Source organism: Aquarana catesbeiana, linkage group LG02, assembly GCF_042186555.1.
Source record: "Aquarana catesbeiana isolate 2022-GZ linkage group LG02, ASM4218655v1, whole genome shotgun sequence".
NCBI classification, from domain to species: domain Eukaryota; kingdom Metazoa; phylum Chordata; class Amphibia; order Anura; family Ranidae; genus Aquarana; species Aquarana catesbeiana.
Genome location: NC_133325.1, coordinates 771,301,949 through 771,319,039, shown reverse-complemented (window position 1 = coordinate 771,319,039; position 17,091 = coordinate 771,301,949). Strand labels below are relative to the sequence as shown.

The following is a 17,091-nucleotide window of genomic DNA, read 5'->3' as shown; positions in this document are numbered from 1 at the left end:
TTCAGGGTCTCTGATTGATATGCAGGGCCTTTAGTGGCTGTGCGGGGGCCTCTGGTGGTTGTGCGGGGTCCCTGGTGGCTGTGCCGCGCCTCTGGTGGCTGCGTGCAGTCCCTGGTGGCTGTGCGGGGTCCATGGTGGTTGTGTGGAGTCCCTGTGGCTGTACGAGGTCCATGGTGGCTGTGTGGGGTCCTTGGTGGCTGTGCAGGGTCTGTGTCTGGGTTGGAGAAGTAAACACAGAGGTGAGTGGAGGGGGGCACACACCCCACACACACTCTCTGGATGGGGCAGGCACAGATGACAGTTAAGTGTTAACCCTTCTAGTGAGGGGAGGTGTAGAGGAGAGCCTAGTCTGAGGAGGAGGGTGACGATGATGTCGGGTGTCTGTGCACACAGTGTGGACTTGGCTTAGTGTCCACGGATCACTCACCTCTCCTCCTAGGACATGGTAGTTCGCTGACACACATACGAGCCCTGACGAGTGACAGCAGGAACAGGAAAGTGGAGGGAGGTCAGAGCGTGCACTTTACTCTCCCCTAGTGGCTCTGGCGGCATTTGAAAACATTTCCCTGGCTTGGTGCTGGCAGCAGTCAGGCTCCTCCTTCCATCCACAATGTCTGCCATCCTGTCACATTGCCCTCACCATCCCTTTGGATCGGCGCTCATAGAGTGGCAGATGGAGAGGTGGCGGCAGGTGAGTTGAAGGAGAAGGCGCAGTTGTGCTCTGGTGTAATCCTGTGGGATATAATTTAGTAAGGCAACTGATGGGTCAGGCTCTAGATTTTCTCAGAGCAATGTGGAGGCCATTTGAATGTTTTCGCCCAGAAGCGTTGTACAATTGGACATGTCCACCAAATGTGTGCATGTGTGCCTCTGTCACTACAACCTCGGAAGCAATGTGGGGGATAATTCGGCAGGAACTTAGTGATTCTGGCTGGGACCAGTACCACAGCATGAGGACTTTATAATTGGCTTCTGAAACGTCCAGTCTTCCAGATCCAGGTCAATTGCTAGGTCCTTGGACCACTGTAGAGCATGAGGTGAGAGTTGCTGGGGGGGATATGAGATGGGTATAGAGGCGAGAGATGATACCTGGAGCATGTGGATCTGTGAGTCCAATATACCCTCAAACATAGTTAAATTGTCCAGCCCTGAGCAAGATCCTATAACTGTTTATTTTAACAGTGAGAGACAGAATAACAACAAAAATATCCAGAAAAACGCATTTCAAAAAAAGTTATAAAATTGATTTGCATTTTTTGCATCTCTTAAAGTAAGTGCTCCTAATCTCAGCTTGTTACCTGTATAAAAGACACCTCTCCACAGAAGCAATCATACTACAATTTCTCCACCATGGCCAAGACCAAAGAGCTGTCCAAGGATGTCAGGGACAAGATTGTAGACCTACACAAGGCTGGAATGGGCTACAAGACCATCGCCAAGCAGCTTTGTGAGAGGGTGACAACAGTTGGTGCGATTATTTGCAAATGGAACTGGAAGAAACACAAAATAACTATCAATCTCCCTCGGTCTGGGGCTCCATGCAGGATCTCACCTAGTGGAGCTCCAATGATCATGAGAACGGTGAGGAATCAGCCCAGAACTACACAGGAGAATCTTGTCAATGATCTCAAGGCAGCTGGGACCATAGTCACCAAAAAAACAATTGTTAATACACTACACTGCGAAGGACTAAAATTCTGCAACACCCACAAGGTCCCCCTGCTCAGGAAAGCACATGTACAGGCCCGTCTGAAGTTTGCTAACAAACGTCTGAATGATTCAGAGGAGAACTGGGTGAAAGTGTTGTGATCAGATGAGACCAAAATTGAGCTCTTTGGCATCAACTCAACTCGCCGAGTTTGGAGGAGGAGGAATGCTGCCTATGACCCCAAGAACACCATCCCCACTGTCAAACATGGAGGTGGAAACATTATGCTTTGGGGGTGTTTTTTCTGCTAAGGGGACAGGACAACTTCACTGCATCAGAGGGATGATGGACAGGGCCATGCCAAATCTTGGGCGAGAACCTCCTTCCCTCAGCCAGGGCATTAAAAATGGGTCGTGGATGGGTATTCCAGCATGACAATGGCACAAGGCCAGGGCAACAAAGGAGTGGCTCAAGAAGAAGCACATTAAGTCCCAGACCTTAATCCCATAGAAAATATGTGGAGGGAGCTGAAGGTTCAAGTTACGTCAGCCTCGAAACCTCAATGACTTGGAGAGGATCTGCAAAGAGGAGTGGGACAAAATCCCTCCTGAGATGTGTGCAAACCTGGTGGCCAACTACAAGAAACGTCTGACCTCTGAGATTGCTAACAAGGGTTTTGCCACAAATACTAATTCATGCGAGGGAGTCAAATACTTGTTTCACTCATTAAAATGCAAATTGATTTATAACTTTTTTGAAATGCGTTTTTCTGGATATTTTTGTTGTTATTCTGTCTCTCACTGTTAAAATAAACCGACCTTTAAAAATTAGAGATGGATCATTTCTTTGTCAGTGGGCAAATGTACAAAATCAGCAGGGGATCAAATACTTTTTTCCCTCACTGTATGGCAGTAAGGGGCTGCTCACACCAGGAACTGCACAATTTTGCATGTTCAGTGAAGTGCATTTTTTTGTTTAATCTTTGTTTTATTTTATATATTAAAAGAACATACAAACAGATAGTCTATGGTCAGTCTTACCACAATACAGTGCAATTCTTATGCCGCGTACACACGAGCGGACTTTACGGCGGACTTTGCCCGGCGGATTTTTCGACGTACTTTACGACGGACTTTCTGAATGAACGGACTTGCCTACACACAATCCACCAAAGTCCGTCGAATTCGTACGTGATGACGTACGACCGGACTAAAACAAGGAAGTTCATAGCCAGTAGCCAATAGCTGCCCTAGCGTGGCTTTTTGTCCTTCGAACTAGCATACAGACGGCGGACTTTTCGACCGGACTCGATTTCAACGGATACATTTTAAACAAGTTTCAAATCTAAGTCCGTCCAACTTTTGAGGAAACATAGTCCGCTGGAGCCCACACACGATCGAATTGTCCGACGAAATCCAGTCCGCCGGGCAAAGTCCGCCGTAAAGTCCGCTCGTGTGTACGCGGCATTACAGTGCAGACCTAGACGTTTTAGACAAAAACAAATTATCGAACCAATCACAGAACAAATTATAAAACGGAGGGGTAAGGGAAGGAGGGGGAAGGGGATAAGGGATTAAATCATCTCCAAACTGTATTACACTGTTAAACAGTCATAATGAATCCTAGAGGGGGTCCTGCCATGGCAGCTTCTTGGTCGGACCCATCTTTTTTGCCCTCCATTCTGGTACTGGAGGGGGGGTCTCGTCCCTGCTTTAAGGCCCCAAGATGCCCACCGGGCGGGTCCCTTGGGAGGGGGGCCACAGGCCTCCAACTAACCTCCACCAAGAGGGAGGCACCCCACAGGCATCCCTATGGGCCAATGCATTCGAAAGGTGCCTGTGTTGCCAGGCGGAGCCTCTATCTAGCAAATCTGCACAAGTAACGACTTTGTAACATTCAATAAGGGAGATACAAAACTTGCCTTTAATCACTAAAGACGCATAGCGTCTCATATGAGCCTTCTACTATAGACCTTGTGAACCATGCATAAGGAAAGAAAAGTTTACACCTTGTGCAACCAGTAGGGCAGTGAGACATGTCATTCAGGTACGCACGTCACCATACACAGGCCTCCTTAGCTTCAAGGAGGGCTCCGCTAACTCCAACAGCGCGACCTCCAGGCTAGAGGACACAGGATTAGTGTCGATGGTGAATCTCCGCCACTGGGCCCAGATACTATCAAAGCGCTCACTCCTATCCTTGCACCTCGCCACCCATTCCTCCGCCTCTCTGATATCCTCCACCTTCTGTAACCATTCTTTTAAGGTAGGAATCCGTGGACTCTTCCAGTGGAGAGGTACAAGCCTTTTGGCGGCATTTAATAAATGAGGAAGGGCGCTTTTTGTGTAGTGGCTCAGAGGGAGGGTGGGGAGGTGCAGGAGAAAATGCTCTGGGGAGAACGGGATCTCAATCTGCAAGGCATTTTTAATGGTAGTCTGTACTTCAGTCCAGAACGGCCTGAAAACTGGGCATTCCCACCACACATGAAGGAGGGTGCCTTTTTGACCGCACTCTCGCCAGCAGCGGTCAGAAAACGAGGGGTAAATACGTGCTATGACAGCTGGTACGTGGTACCAACGAGTTAGAAGCTTGTAATTAATTTCCTGCGTTCTGGACTCTATGGAGCTAGAGTGTGCTAATTTATACATGTGTAGACGCTGTTCTGGCGTGAACTCCATCCCTAGGTCCCGTTCCCACTCCCTTATGAAAGCCGGCTTGCCAGCGGCAGCAGTGAAGTGCATTTAACCAGAATTGGTGGTGCGTTTTTTCCAAACTTGCATTTACTTTGAGGTCACACCATAAACTGCATGTCTACTGCACATTTTTTTTTTATGCACATTTACATACAGTTGATGCATGTTTTTCCATCTGCGTTTGCCCTGCGAGGTCAGAGCCTTTTTATGTGCACAGTGATGCATTACAGTGCGTTTACATGCATTTGTGGTGCCTGAAAAATGCAGCTTGCTGTACATTTTTTCAGTGCACTGTAGTGGTGTAAACTATGCCACAGGTTAACCTGGATTTTGAACTGTTTATGCCACATACTGTATGTCAAACACAAGGCCCATGAGCCGAATGAGGCCCGCCAGGCCTTGTCATGTGGCCCTCGCACCCAGAACTCCACCTCTCACCCTCTGCTCCCCTTAGCCCTAGTGTAAGTTGCACTAACATCGGGCAGAACCTTAGTGGCGGTTCATTGTTCAGTGGAGCTGCGCTGTTGTTGGGTGGAAATCAGGGCTCGAGTCCTGCAGGAACACAAGGGAACAACGTTCCTGTACTTTTTACACAGCAGTAACGTCATTCCCGTTAGCAACCATGTCCTGCAGGACTGGCCTCAAGTATGCAAGTTGTGGCAGGCAGTGTGGGTAGGGGAGGACATCTGTGCCAACGGGAGGGGGGGTCCGCCCCTGGTGCCACACATTTGGGGGGGGGGGGTTCATCCCCGTGCGCCCGTCCTCCCCTCCCTTGGACCTCCTCCAAGGACCACTATACTAGGAAGGCTCAGCAGTGGACCGTGCCCGCCAATCTGCACCGCTCAATGCCCACTGCAATACTGTCATTGGCTGCCAGAACCGCCGTTGTCCTAGCAACCAAAGACATCACTTGTACTTCCCGCCCTCTTCAGCAAGTTCCTCTGTCCAGCTCATGCCTCCTGCAGCAGTCCTAGAGGAGGGAAGGTATAGAGAGGACTTTCCTCAATGTTGGGTCACACTACAGAGAAGACCAGGGGATTGCACACTAAACCATGCACTCTGTCCACAGCATACCCCTAGACTCTGCACTTTCTACACAGCGCACCATTTAACCCTGCACTCTGTACGCAGCGCGCCTCTGAACCCTGTATGCAGCGCGCCTCTGAACCCTGTACGCAGCGCGCCTCTGAACCCTGTACGCAGCGCGCCTCTGAACCCTGTTTGCAGCGCACCTCTGAAACCTGTACACAGCGCACCTCTGAAACCTGTACACAGCGCACCTCTGAAACCTGTACACAGCGCACCTCTGAACCCTGTTCGCAGCGCACCTCTGAACCCTGTACACAGCGCACCTCTGAAACCTGTACACAGCGCACCTCTGAAACCTGTACACAGCGCACCTCTGAAACCTGTACACAGCGCACTTCTGAAACCTGTACACAGCGCACCTCTGAAACTTGTACACAGCGCACCTCTGAAACCTGTACACAGCGCACCCCTGAAACCTGTACACAGCGCACCCCTGAAACCTGTACACAGCGCACCCCTGAAACCTGTACACAGCGCACCCCTGAAACCTGTACACAGCGCACCTCTGAAACCTGTACACAGCGCACCTCTGAAACCTGTACACAGCGCACCTCTGAAACCTGTACACAGCGCACCCCTGAAACCTGTACACAGCGCACCCCTGAAACCTGTACACAGCGCACCCCTGAAACCTGTACACAGCGCACCCCTGAACCCTGTGCACAGCGCACCCTTGAACCCTGCACACGCATTTCGGCTGGAGAGCCTTGGTCACTGCATACAAAATGACAGAGAAACCACATTCTATATATATATATGGGGATCTACACCAGAGGTGTGCATCTTCACTGGCCTCACGATTCGATTACAATTATCATGTCAACGATTCAATTTGATTCCGCGATGCATTACGATTACAGCACAAGTGCGCATGGTTTTCATCAAAAAATTCAAGCAGTCAGGAGAACTCCATTTCTTTTCTTTTATCTGTTCTGAAAAAAAAAAAGACAACACCCCCTGCATGTAGCAAAGTCTAAATACAGCAGACAACAACTTAAAGGAGCTCCAGGCTCTCCCAAAAAATACTAGGAGATGGCCAGAGACTGCAGACATGATACAAGAGATGATCAGAGACTGCAGACATGATACAAGAGATGGGTAAGTTATAAAGTGCTACATAAACTGTTGGCGCTAAATAAATCCTGGTCTCCTGGTCAGAGACTGCAGACATGATACAAGAGATGGTCAGAGACTGCAGACATGATACAAGAGATGGTCAGAGACTGCGGGCATAGCACAGGAGGTGGTCAGAGACTGCGGACATAGCACAGGAGGTGGTCAGAGACTGCGGACATAGCACAGGAGGTGGTCAGAGACTGCGGACATAGCACAGGAGGTGGTCAGAGACTGCGGACATAGCACAGGAGGTGGTCAGAGACTGCGGACATAGCACAGGAGGTGGTCAGAGACTGCGGACATAGCACAGGAGGTGGTCAGAGACTGCGGACATAGCACAGGAGGTGGTCAGAGACTGCGGACATTATACAAGAGATCAGCAGGTAAGTATGATATCTTTTTTATTTAAAAAAATACCCTTTAGTATCACTTTAACAAATCATTGAGTCTTTTGGCAGCAACTTGGATAGTAAACAGGTCAACATTACTGCAAAAATAAAAAAGGAAGACACTCCAATCAGAAAGAAATATACTGCTTGCAGATCAGTGGATGTTTCCAGAGGGGAGAGATGAGAGGGAAATCTCAGGAAGAAAATAAAAAAAAAGAGTGTGCACTGTGCAGCCCCCAATGTGTTAGGCACACAGCGCACACACACTGGATAAGTACAGCAGATGGGGGATGTGCCACTTCTATACACTCACCCTGTACATATATCAAGCATGACAGGCTGATCTCTCACCTCCGGAGCACTCCTACCACCCCCCTCCTCTCAGCTCGTTTCCTGAAGCCGACTCTATGCCTCATCTCACGGATGTTAAGACAGCTGCAGTAATCTGTGTCACAGCTCCATGCGGCTCTGCACTCGCCGACTGGGGAGATGACCGGTGTCACTGTCCAGAGCTACAAATCCCAGGGAGAGAGAGAGCGTGGGTGGGGGCAACACTCTGAGGCTACATTATCCAATGAGGGGGAATGGTGCCAGGCGCAGCCAGCTGATCGGCGGCTTGTCATTTCAGCAAAGACACTGCTGTGCGGGGGGAGGTGCCGGAATGACGTCATGCACAATCGATTATGCAGGATACCGCATCGATGCAGAATCGAGAAGGGCAGCATCGTGATGCATCGATGTGCTGATCATTTTTAACACCCCTAATCTCCACTCACCCAATCAACTTCAAGCTAATCAAGCAAATTGAAGAGTTGTTGGGTTGGTGGGGGAGTATACCACTATGAAGGAACCTCAGGAACTGGACATGCTATTGGTTAGTGACCTATGCACATAAACAGACAGAAAAGTAATTAAACACTAGATGTGAAAATACTCATGACACAAGTGAAATAGGAAAAAGGAAAAATAGAAGAAGGGAAAAAAGGAATAGGAGGAAAAAAAATACAAAAGAGAAAACCGGAAAAAGGGAAAAAGGAATAGTAGGGGACACATGAAGGGGAAAAAAAAAAGCACACCCCTGAACATTGTACTCTGTGCACAGCACACCCCTGAACACGGCACTCTGGACACCGCGCACTCCTGAACCCTGCACATAGGGCACCCCTGAACCCTGCACTCTGGACACTGCGCACTCCTGAACCCTGCACTCTGGACACAGCGCACCCCTGAACCCTGCACTCTATACACAGCGCACCCCTGAACCCTGGACCAGTGGTGTAGCGTGGGTTGCCAGCACCCGGGGCAAGGCAAGTGATTTGCGCCCCCTAACCTGCGGACTTTTAGCACTCCCCAAGTCCTGTCTCTTCCTTTCCTACAATAGTACTAACCAACCTGATTCCTATACTGACCACTACACTACACTGTCCAATACACTATACAGTCCACTATACTACACTGACCACTACACTATACTGACCACTATACTGTCCACTACACTATACTGACCACTATACTGTCCACTACACTATACTGACCACTAAACTATACCGACCACTATATTGTCCACTATACTATCCACTTCAATATCCTACCTACAATATTCCTATACTGACCACTACACTGTCCACTACACTATACTGACCACTATACTGTCCACTACACTATACTGACCACTATACTAAACTGACCACTACACTATACTGACCATTATATTGTCCACTATACTATACTGTCCACTTCAATATCCTACCTACAGTATTCCTATACTGACCACTACACTGCATGACTCTAGCTGCTCTTCTACTGACTCTCTCTGGTTGTCTGCTCCCTCTTCCCAGACCGTGTCCCCCCCCCCCCCCCCCGGGCCAGCAACACGACTCTCATCACGAGGGAGTCTCACCTTCTCTTCTTTGTTTTCCATCGGTCTGGAGGGGAGGAGGAGGAAACAGCGATGTCTCACGATCTCAAATTTTTGTGTCCCCCGCGCTCCGCCATGTTCAGTCTCCGGCGCCTTGTGATTGGGCGTATGGGGTCATGTGCAGCGTCGGGGCTGGCCTGTTAACGCTCGCGCTTGCTCCTGGAGTCCCGCCTTCGCACATGACCCCATTCTCCCAATCACAGGGTGCCGGAGACTGAACATGTGCAGAGGCGGGACTCCAGGATGTACCGCGATCGTGAACTGGCCAGCCCCGCCGCCGCACATGACCCCATAAGGCCAATCACAGGGCGCCGGTGACTGAACATGGCAGCCAGAGCGTGGGGACACAGGGCAGTGAATTTAGGAGGAGGCAGCCAGTAGTCACACACTGGCGCGGAATTTCGCCCCCCTAAATGTTGCGCCCGGGGCCACGGCCCCCTCCACACTCCTGAACCCTGTACTCTGGACACAGCGCACCCCTGAACTCTATATACAGCGCACCCCTAAACCCTGCACTCTGGACACCACACACTCCTGAACTCTGCACTCTGGACATAGCGCACCCATGAACCCTGCACTCTATACACAGCATACCCCAGATACAACCGGCCCTTTGAGGGAAACCATGCTGCTGATGCAGCCTGCGATGAAATGGAGTTTGACACCCCTTCCCTATGCAGGTGAAATGCAGTCACAAATGCATCCGCTGTGAATGGGCCCCAAAAAAGTTCTGACAATTATTTGCGGTGTGGCTGCTGGAGGGCTTGTTGGGAGTACAACGAATCCGGCTCACATCTATGCTGTGTGGTGCATTTTAGGTGCAATAACAATTACCATTGAAATCTATTGACTACACACCTCACAGGAAGGATCCATAATGTAGAAGGGGGGGGGGGGGTCACACTCACACAGCTCCCCCATTGGCTGAAATTAAACTCACGCAGAATCAATGACCCCCCCCAGCACAGCCCGACTACATCGACACCCAATACTGTAGCACAGCAATCTCTGTAGATCAGCATGTTGCCATCCATACAGAGGATTCACACACATAGGTGCTCCGATAGAGATACATGCTGATACTGAAGAAGGGGTGTGCCCTTGTGCAGTGAGGGGGCGGATCCCTGGGCTGTCATTGGACAGAAGGCGTGAACTTACACTCGTGAGTGGGAGCGCGTCTATCATCAAGTTCCAATCAACAGCGGCGGCTGTCGACAGGTGGTAGGCAGTAGCCCCGCCCCGCTGATTTCCCCGCCAGATTCAGTCACAGTTCAGGAATGAGGGGATTGCTGATCGTCTTGTTGGGGGCGGTGTCTGCCGCTGTAGGTAAGGACAGACCCACAAGGGGGTGTTACTTCCGGTCACAGTGACACTTCCTCTTTTTTTGCTGTAAAGGGAATTTCCCTGTAGTAGAGGGGTGTGGGGGTGACTTTCACTTCTGTATACTGTGGTTGTGATCTCTGTACTCCTGTGATGTGATGTTTGGTCCTTATATTCCCTTCTTGTCATGTCTGTGGACTGGTCACTGGTCTTTATTTATGAAGGGGGGAGGGGAGGTCAGGCTGTGTACACTGGGGGGGCATCGAGGGGCGACAGAGCATGCGATTTTGGGCATTCTAAGCAGCCAAATCATATTCATTGGACAGTCCTGTGTGTGAGAAAATCGCACGCTCTGTCCCTCCTCGATGTCCTCCCCCCCCCCCCTGGTGTACACACGGAAAAACGCCGCCAAACGGACGTTTTAAACGTGGGTTACTATCTGTCAAGTTAAATCATTCAGGAGAGGTTGTAAAAACGTCCCGTGTACATTAGGCCTAAATCTGCAACTACTGCTGCTGGAGAGTCTCCGGAAATGACGTGATTGGAGATTCTGACGAGTTTGGCTCTTTTGACAGAACACCGGAAGTGGATACTTGGTACTTGTACCTCATTTTGCGCACAGGAGCTGCCGCCCCGCAGTAAATGTAAGTGGGGTGGTCGGCAAGAGGTGTTTTTTTTTTTTTTTTTTGTGATACAGCACTGCGTTACTTTACCCACTTCAGGTCTGCCCTATAGCAGTTTTACTGCTACATGGCGGCACCTGTGTGCCAGATCACGTGTGTGTATATATATATATATATAAAATCTCCTATCTATCCAGGTAGAGTGCGTGTAGCCAGCAGCGGGTACCACAAACTTGATGTCCGCCGGTGTCACAAAAAAAAACTCTCAACCTGTGAAAATCCTCGACCTTGTCACTTCCGGTGAGCGTACGTCACTACCCAGCTGTTCGAGCGTCTTCACTGCACATGTGCAGACTGTTCTTTGGGTCCAGAAATATCATAGACCAGAGTGGGGCGCCAGCTGATACATGATGTGCAGCCAGCCCCGCCACCAACACTCCCCTAGGTATATCTGGAGAGGGGGGCGGGTCCTCTGCATAGCCCTGTGTGTGTCACTGGAGCTCCGATAGACATGTATGTGTAAATGACCTACAGTTTAAGAAAGCCCATCAGTAGGCTGATCACTGTGCCCAAGAGCTTGCAATCTATGACATGATCTACAGTTTACTTGGTAATATAAGAAAGCCCATCAGAAGAGCTGTGCCTATCTATTCTTATCTCTGTCACTCTTCTTTTGAAAAGTGTCCAGTAGATAGAGCATGTCAAGCCGTAGCTGTGCTCCCTGGGGATATGCTGATCACCCATCCGTGCTGCTGCTAGTTGGAGCCCAGGTGACCCTCAATGAGGGACCTGCAGACTTGGTCATGGTGAGCGAGACCACCCCATCTCCCCCACACACCATCCCATACCCAACTCCATCTCCCCTGGTGACAGGGCCCCCTATGGAACGCACTTCTGCCCCACATCCGCATGGAAGAAAAAAACCTGGCTTTCAGGAAAAAACTCAAGACCTTCCTCTTCTAGAAGCTGACAACACCAAACGCATTTAGCACCTTGAGGCGATTCAGTTCGCATTTGCAGCGTTTTATAAATGTATTCATTCATTCACCCCTGGTGACAGAGACCCCTTCTCCCTGAGGGGCAGGGATCCCTTCCCTCCCCTGTTGACCGAGACCCCTTCTCCCCTGTTGACAGAGACCCCCTTCCATTAGTGATGCCAGTCAGTGCTGGCTATCAGTGCTGCTCATCAATGCCCACCAGTGCCGCCTATCTGTGCCCATAAGTGCGGCATATTCGTGCCTCCTCATCAGTGTCCATCAGTGCTGCTTCATCAGCGCACATCAGTGAGGGAGAAAAATTACTTATTTACAAAATTTACTGACAGAAACTAAGAAAAAACTTTTTTTTTTTTTTTCAAAATTTATTTTTTTATATTTTTAGGAAAAAATAAAAAACCCAGGATTGATTAATACTACCAAAAGAAAGCTCTATTTGTGTGAAGAAAATTATATAAATTTCACATGGTTACAGTGTTGCATGACCGTGCAATTGTCATTCAAAGTGTGACAGCGCTGAAAGCTGAAAAATGGCCTGGGGCAGGAAGGGGGTGTAAATGCCCGGTATTGAAGTGGTTAACCACTTAAGGACCAGGTCTATTTTTTACACTTGGTGTTTACAAGTTAAAATCATTTTTTTTTTTTTTTTTTTTGCTAGAAAATTACTTGGAACCCCTAAACATTTATATATTTATTTTTTCAGACACCCCAGACAATAAAATGGAGATCGTTGCAATACTTAGTCACACCGTATTTGCGCAGCAGTCTTACAAACACAATTTTTTGGGGAAAAAATAAACAATAAAGTTAGCCCAATTTTTTTTATAGTGTAAAAGATAATGTTACGCCGAGTAAATTGATACCCAACATGTCATGCCTAAAAATTTGAGCTCGTGGAATGGCTACAAACTTTGACCCTTAAAAATCTCATACGCGACGTTTAAAAATTTCTACAGGTTACCAGTTTTTTGAGTTAGAGAGGAGGTCTAGTGCTAGAATTATTGCTCTTGCTCTAACGATCGCGGCAATACCTCACATGTGTACCATTTACACATGTGGGCGTTCCCTTCTGCGTGCGAGCACGGAGGGACGGGAGAATTTAAATTTTTTTTTTTTTTTTTTTTACACTGTCTCTTTAAAAAAAAATGTTGGATCACTTTTATTCCTATTACAAGGAATGTAAACATCTCTTGTAATAGAAATAAGCAGGACAGATACCTCTTTAACCACTTCAATACCAGGTACTTATACACCTTCCTGCCCAAGCCAATTTTCAGCTTTCAGCGCTGTCACAATTTGAATGACAATTGCGCGGTCATGCTACACTGTACCCAAACAAATTTTTTATCATTTTGTTCCCACAAATAGAGTTTTCTTTTGGTGGTGTTTGATCACCTCTGCGGTTTTTATTTTTTGCGCAACAAATAAAAAAAGACCGAAAATTTTGAAAAAAAACAAGTTTTTCTTTGTTTCTGTTAAAATTTTTTGTTTTCTTCTTCAATGACGGGCACTGATACGGTGGCACTGATGGGTGGCACTGATGGGTGGCACTGATGGGCACTGGTATGCGGCACCGATGGGCACTCGTAGGTGGCACCGATGGGTACATATGGGTGGCACTGATGGGTACTTATGGGTGGCACTGATAGGTGGGCACTGATGGGCCAAGATGGGCAATGACAGGTGGCACTGATAAAACTGATTGGTGGCATTGCTGAGCAGAACTGAAACATAATGGTGCCAATCTGTGCCCATTTGTGGGCACAGATTGAGCACATTGGGCACATGTGGATGGCCATGGGGTACATACCTGGCCATCCACATGTTGCCCCTTCCCTGGTGGTCCTAGTGGCGATCCCTGGTGGTCCAGTGTGGTCATCTGAGGGGGGCTGCGCTGATAAACAATCAGCGCAGACCCCCCCCTGTCAGGAGAGCCGCCGATCGGCTCTCCTCTACTGGCGTCTGTCAGACGCGAGTGAGGAAAAGCCGATCAATGGCTCTTCCTATTGACATCGTGATCAGCCGTGATTGGACATGGCTGATGACGTGGTAAAGAGCCTCCGCCGGAGGCTCTTTACCAAGATCGGTGTAGAGGTGTGTCTTGCTGACACACCGCTCCACTGATTGCCACGATGCGCGCCCCCGCGGCGGCATGTTATCCTGCTGGACGTCATATGACGCCCAGTCAGGATAACAGAACCACCGCCCGGCCGTCATCTGCTATGGGCCGGGCGGGAAGTGGTTAATATGAGATCTGGGGTCAAAAAGACCTCAGAGCTCACATTTACACTTAAATGCAATAAAACATTTTTTTTTTAATTCTTCTCTTTTTTTTTTTCCCTTTAAAAAAATAAATAAAAATTGTCCATTTTAAGGCCGTTGGGGAAAAGTGACATTTGACTTTGCTTCCATCATCCAATGGCATTGAGTCGAGTGGGGGTCATCTTTCCCTTACTCGACTTCCTGCCTCTCAGGGGACAGCATCTGATCATCTTCGCCACTACCGACGGCTCCGGTAAGCGGTGGGAGGGGAGTGGGCACCTCTCCCGCCGCCGATTAAAAGTGATCTCGCTATGAATCCGCCACAGTGACCCCTTTTACCTTAAAGTGAACCGCTCGCCGTTGAAGAAAATACCGGGGTTATGGCAGCTATCTGCTGCCATGACAACGGTATTCAACGTCAAAGGACCGACGTATATAGACAGTGGGCGGTCCGGAAGTGGTTAACATATATTTACACGTTTCACATTGAAAAAAAACCGCAACATTTAAAAAAAAATGTGTTTCATTTGTAAAATAACTTTTCAATGTTTTGTACAATTGCTGACAGCTAAAGTGTAAACAAAGTTGCGGTAGGCAGTGCTGGGACAAGGCCATTTGGTGCCCAGGGTGAAGATGACTAACGGCGCATCCCCCCCCCCCCCCCCCATTTTTAAGAGGCAGGAGAAGCCAATCAGCAGGCAGTGCTAGCATAGGATTCAACACCCCCCCCCCCCGCAGTGGAGTCCCGCATAGGTGGGGGTAAGGGCAGGGTGGAGGGCTGCCAATCACTGGGACTGAGCTGTCCTTACTGTTTGTGACACTGATGATCAGGAGGAAGGGAGTGGAAAGGATGGGATGGGACAGGGGGTGCATATAAAGGCCAGTCTGTGGCTGAGGGATGCTGCGGGGGGGGGTGCTGGCTCTTTCTCATGTTGGTGGTCACTGGCTGCAGAAAGAGATTGTGGCATTGTGGTAGCTGTATGTAAAAAAAGGGGAAGCTGTGCTGAACAAATTGACCTGTGAGGCTACCAACTATTAAATTAAGCACTCACATAAAGTGTTGAATGTGAACAGACATGTGAAATAACACAGTACAATACTTAAATTAGGCTGCTACAATAAATGTGCACAGAAGTGCCAGTGAAATAATCTAAAGAAACAAAAATGTAATAAGGTGACAAAAATGACTGCACATAAAATTATACACATAAACTGTCAACAAACCAAATGGCCGATGACATAAATAAACAATAAACCACAAAAGCAGTGAACAAGTTCATGAAAGCGAGTCCATGTACAGTAATAGTGACCATATAAATCAGAATTTGACAAAAATTGAGGCCTCATTCCTCTTCCAGTCCTCACCACTGCATGTCAGATGCTTCCTCCAGGTGTGCGGGGACCGCTCCGCTGAGCACTCCAGTGGTGGGGGGTGACGGCCGGGGGGAGCGTGATCTGTGTCTCCGGAGCAGCGGGAAACATTTTACTCCGGCTGCTGGAATCTCCTCCCCTTCTACCCCGGACAACACAGCGCTGGCCCCGCCTCCTGCCTAAGACACAGCCACGCTCCGCCCTCTCTCTCTCCACTGCCTGGCCGTGGAGCACACAGGCAATGTTAAGCCACTCCTTATGAGCTTAACGCCGCAGCGGCATTGTTGTCAGCAGAGGCGGCTCTTCACTTCACTGCGCCCCCCCACCCCCAATAAGTTGTCCCGCCCAGGGCATCTGCCCCTTCCGCCCCCCCCTGTACCGGCTCTGGCAGTAGGTATCGGTAATTGGTATCGGCGAGTACTAAAAAAAAAAAAAAAGACCCTAATAGAACTTAAAGAGGAGGGCCCATTAAAAATAAATAAATAAAAGTCAGCAGCTACAAATACTGCAGCTGCTGACTTTTAATTGGACACTTACCTGTCCCTGGGTCCAGCGATGCGGGGGATCGAAGCCCCGCTCGTCTCCTGCTCCGTTCGGCGGCGCCGGCATTGCAACTGTGGGCGCCGGGCTGTGGCTTCACAGCCGGGCACCCACTGCGCATGCGCGAGCGGCGCCGCGCGCCGTGATTGGCCGCTCAGTCACCTGGGACCTGTAATGGGTCCCAGATGATTGACAAGAGGAAGGGAGCAGATCTGAGCCCTTCCTATGCCGAGGGGCAAGTGATGTCACCAGCCCAGGCACTGGAAGAGGCAGACTACGAGGGACCCCCTAGCAACAGGCATTTAGAGGTGAGTAAAAAAAAAAAAAATTCTACATTTTTTTTTAATTTTTTTTTTTTAGGAATTTTCATGCATTTTTCTTTTTTTTGGGTGGAACACCACTTTAATGGTCATTTTTTTCATTTATTTTACACATTACATTATTTTTCATTACATTTCTTTAAATTTGATTGAAGCAAAGAGTATTATGTCTTATTTTGTTGCCATTTGATAACCTAATGTTCAGATGTAAATCTTTAAAATACAAATGTTCTTCAGAATCGTGATCTTTATTGGAAGCAAAAAAAAAAAAATTATGATTCTCATTTTATCCAGAATTGTGCTGTTCTAATATGTGTTCTATATAATCTCCTTATTTCCAGCATCACCTCCCCAGGTGATATGTACAAGCTCAAACCCTGCAGAACTGTCAGGAAATGTCACTCTGACATGTCAGTTCCGGGCTAATCTGGAGGTTCTACAAGTCACCTGGCAGAAGAAGAGGGGGAAGGATACTCAGGACATGGTGACCTACAGTGAGGAGTTCGGGACACACGTCATCGATCCGTTTAAGAAACACATCACCGTTCTGAAGGCTACTTTAGCAGAATCCTGTATTTCAATTACAAAGCTGGAAAAGGAAGATGAAGCTTGCTACAACTGCTTGTTTCATACATATCTACATGGCCCCTTTACTGGAGAAGTTTGCCTGACGAACCTCAGTAAGTCACATTTGGTGCATAGTTGTATTTGCTGTTGTGATCTGCATCCACATCCATTAGGTTCAGAGTTGACTTCCACCACACAGAACAGAGGTCCTCTGTAAGTGGTACAGGACTGCAGACATGA

At 48.6% G+C, this 17,091-nt stretch overlaps 1 protein-coding gene and 1 long non-coding RNA gene across 2 annotated transcripts in view; one reads left to right on the top strand and one right to left on the bottom strand.

Annotated features, from left to right (window-relative positions):
- The window catches only part of LOC141129347 (uncharacterized), a 177,939-nt gene that overhangs the window by 36,377 nt on the left and 124,471 nt on the right, over positions 1-17,091 (bottom strand). The window lies entirely within an intron of this gene.
- The window catches only part of LOC141129875 (uncharacterized), a 96,012-nt gene continuing 88,995 nt past the window's right edge, over positions 10,075-17,091 (top strand). Inside the window, exons 1-2 of the mRNA XM_073617920.1 lie at positions 10,075-10,179; positions 16,626-16,964. Of these exons, the coding sequence (XP_073474021.1) occupies positions 10,131-10,179; positions 16,626-16,964 (388 nt within the window). The 5' untranslated portion in view covers positions 10,075-10,130. The remainder of the gene's footprint in view (positions 10,180-16,625; positions 16,965-17,091) is intronic.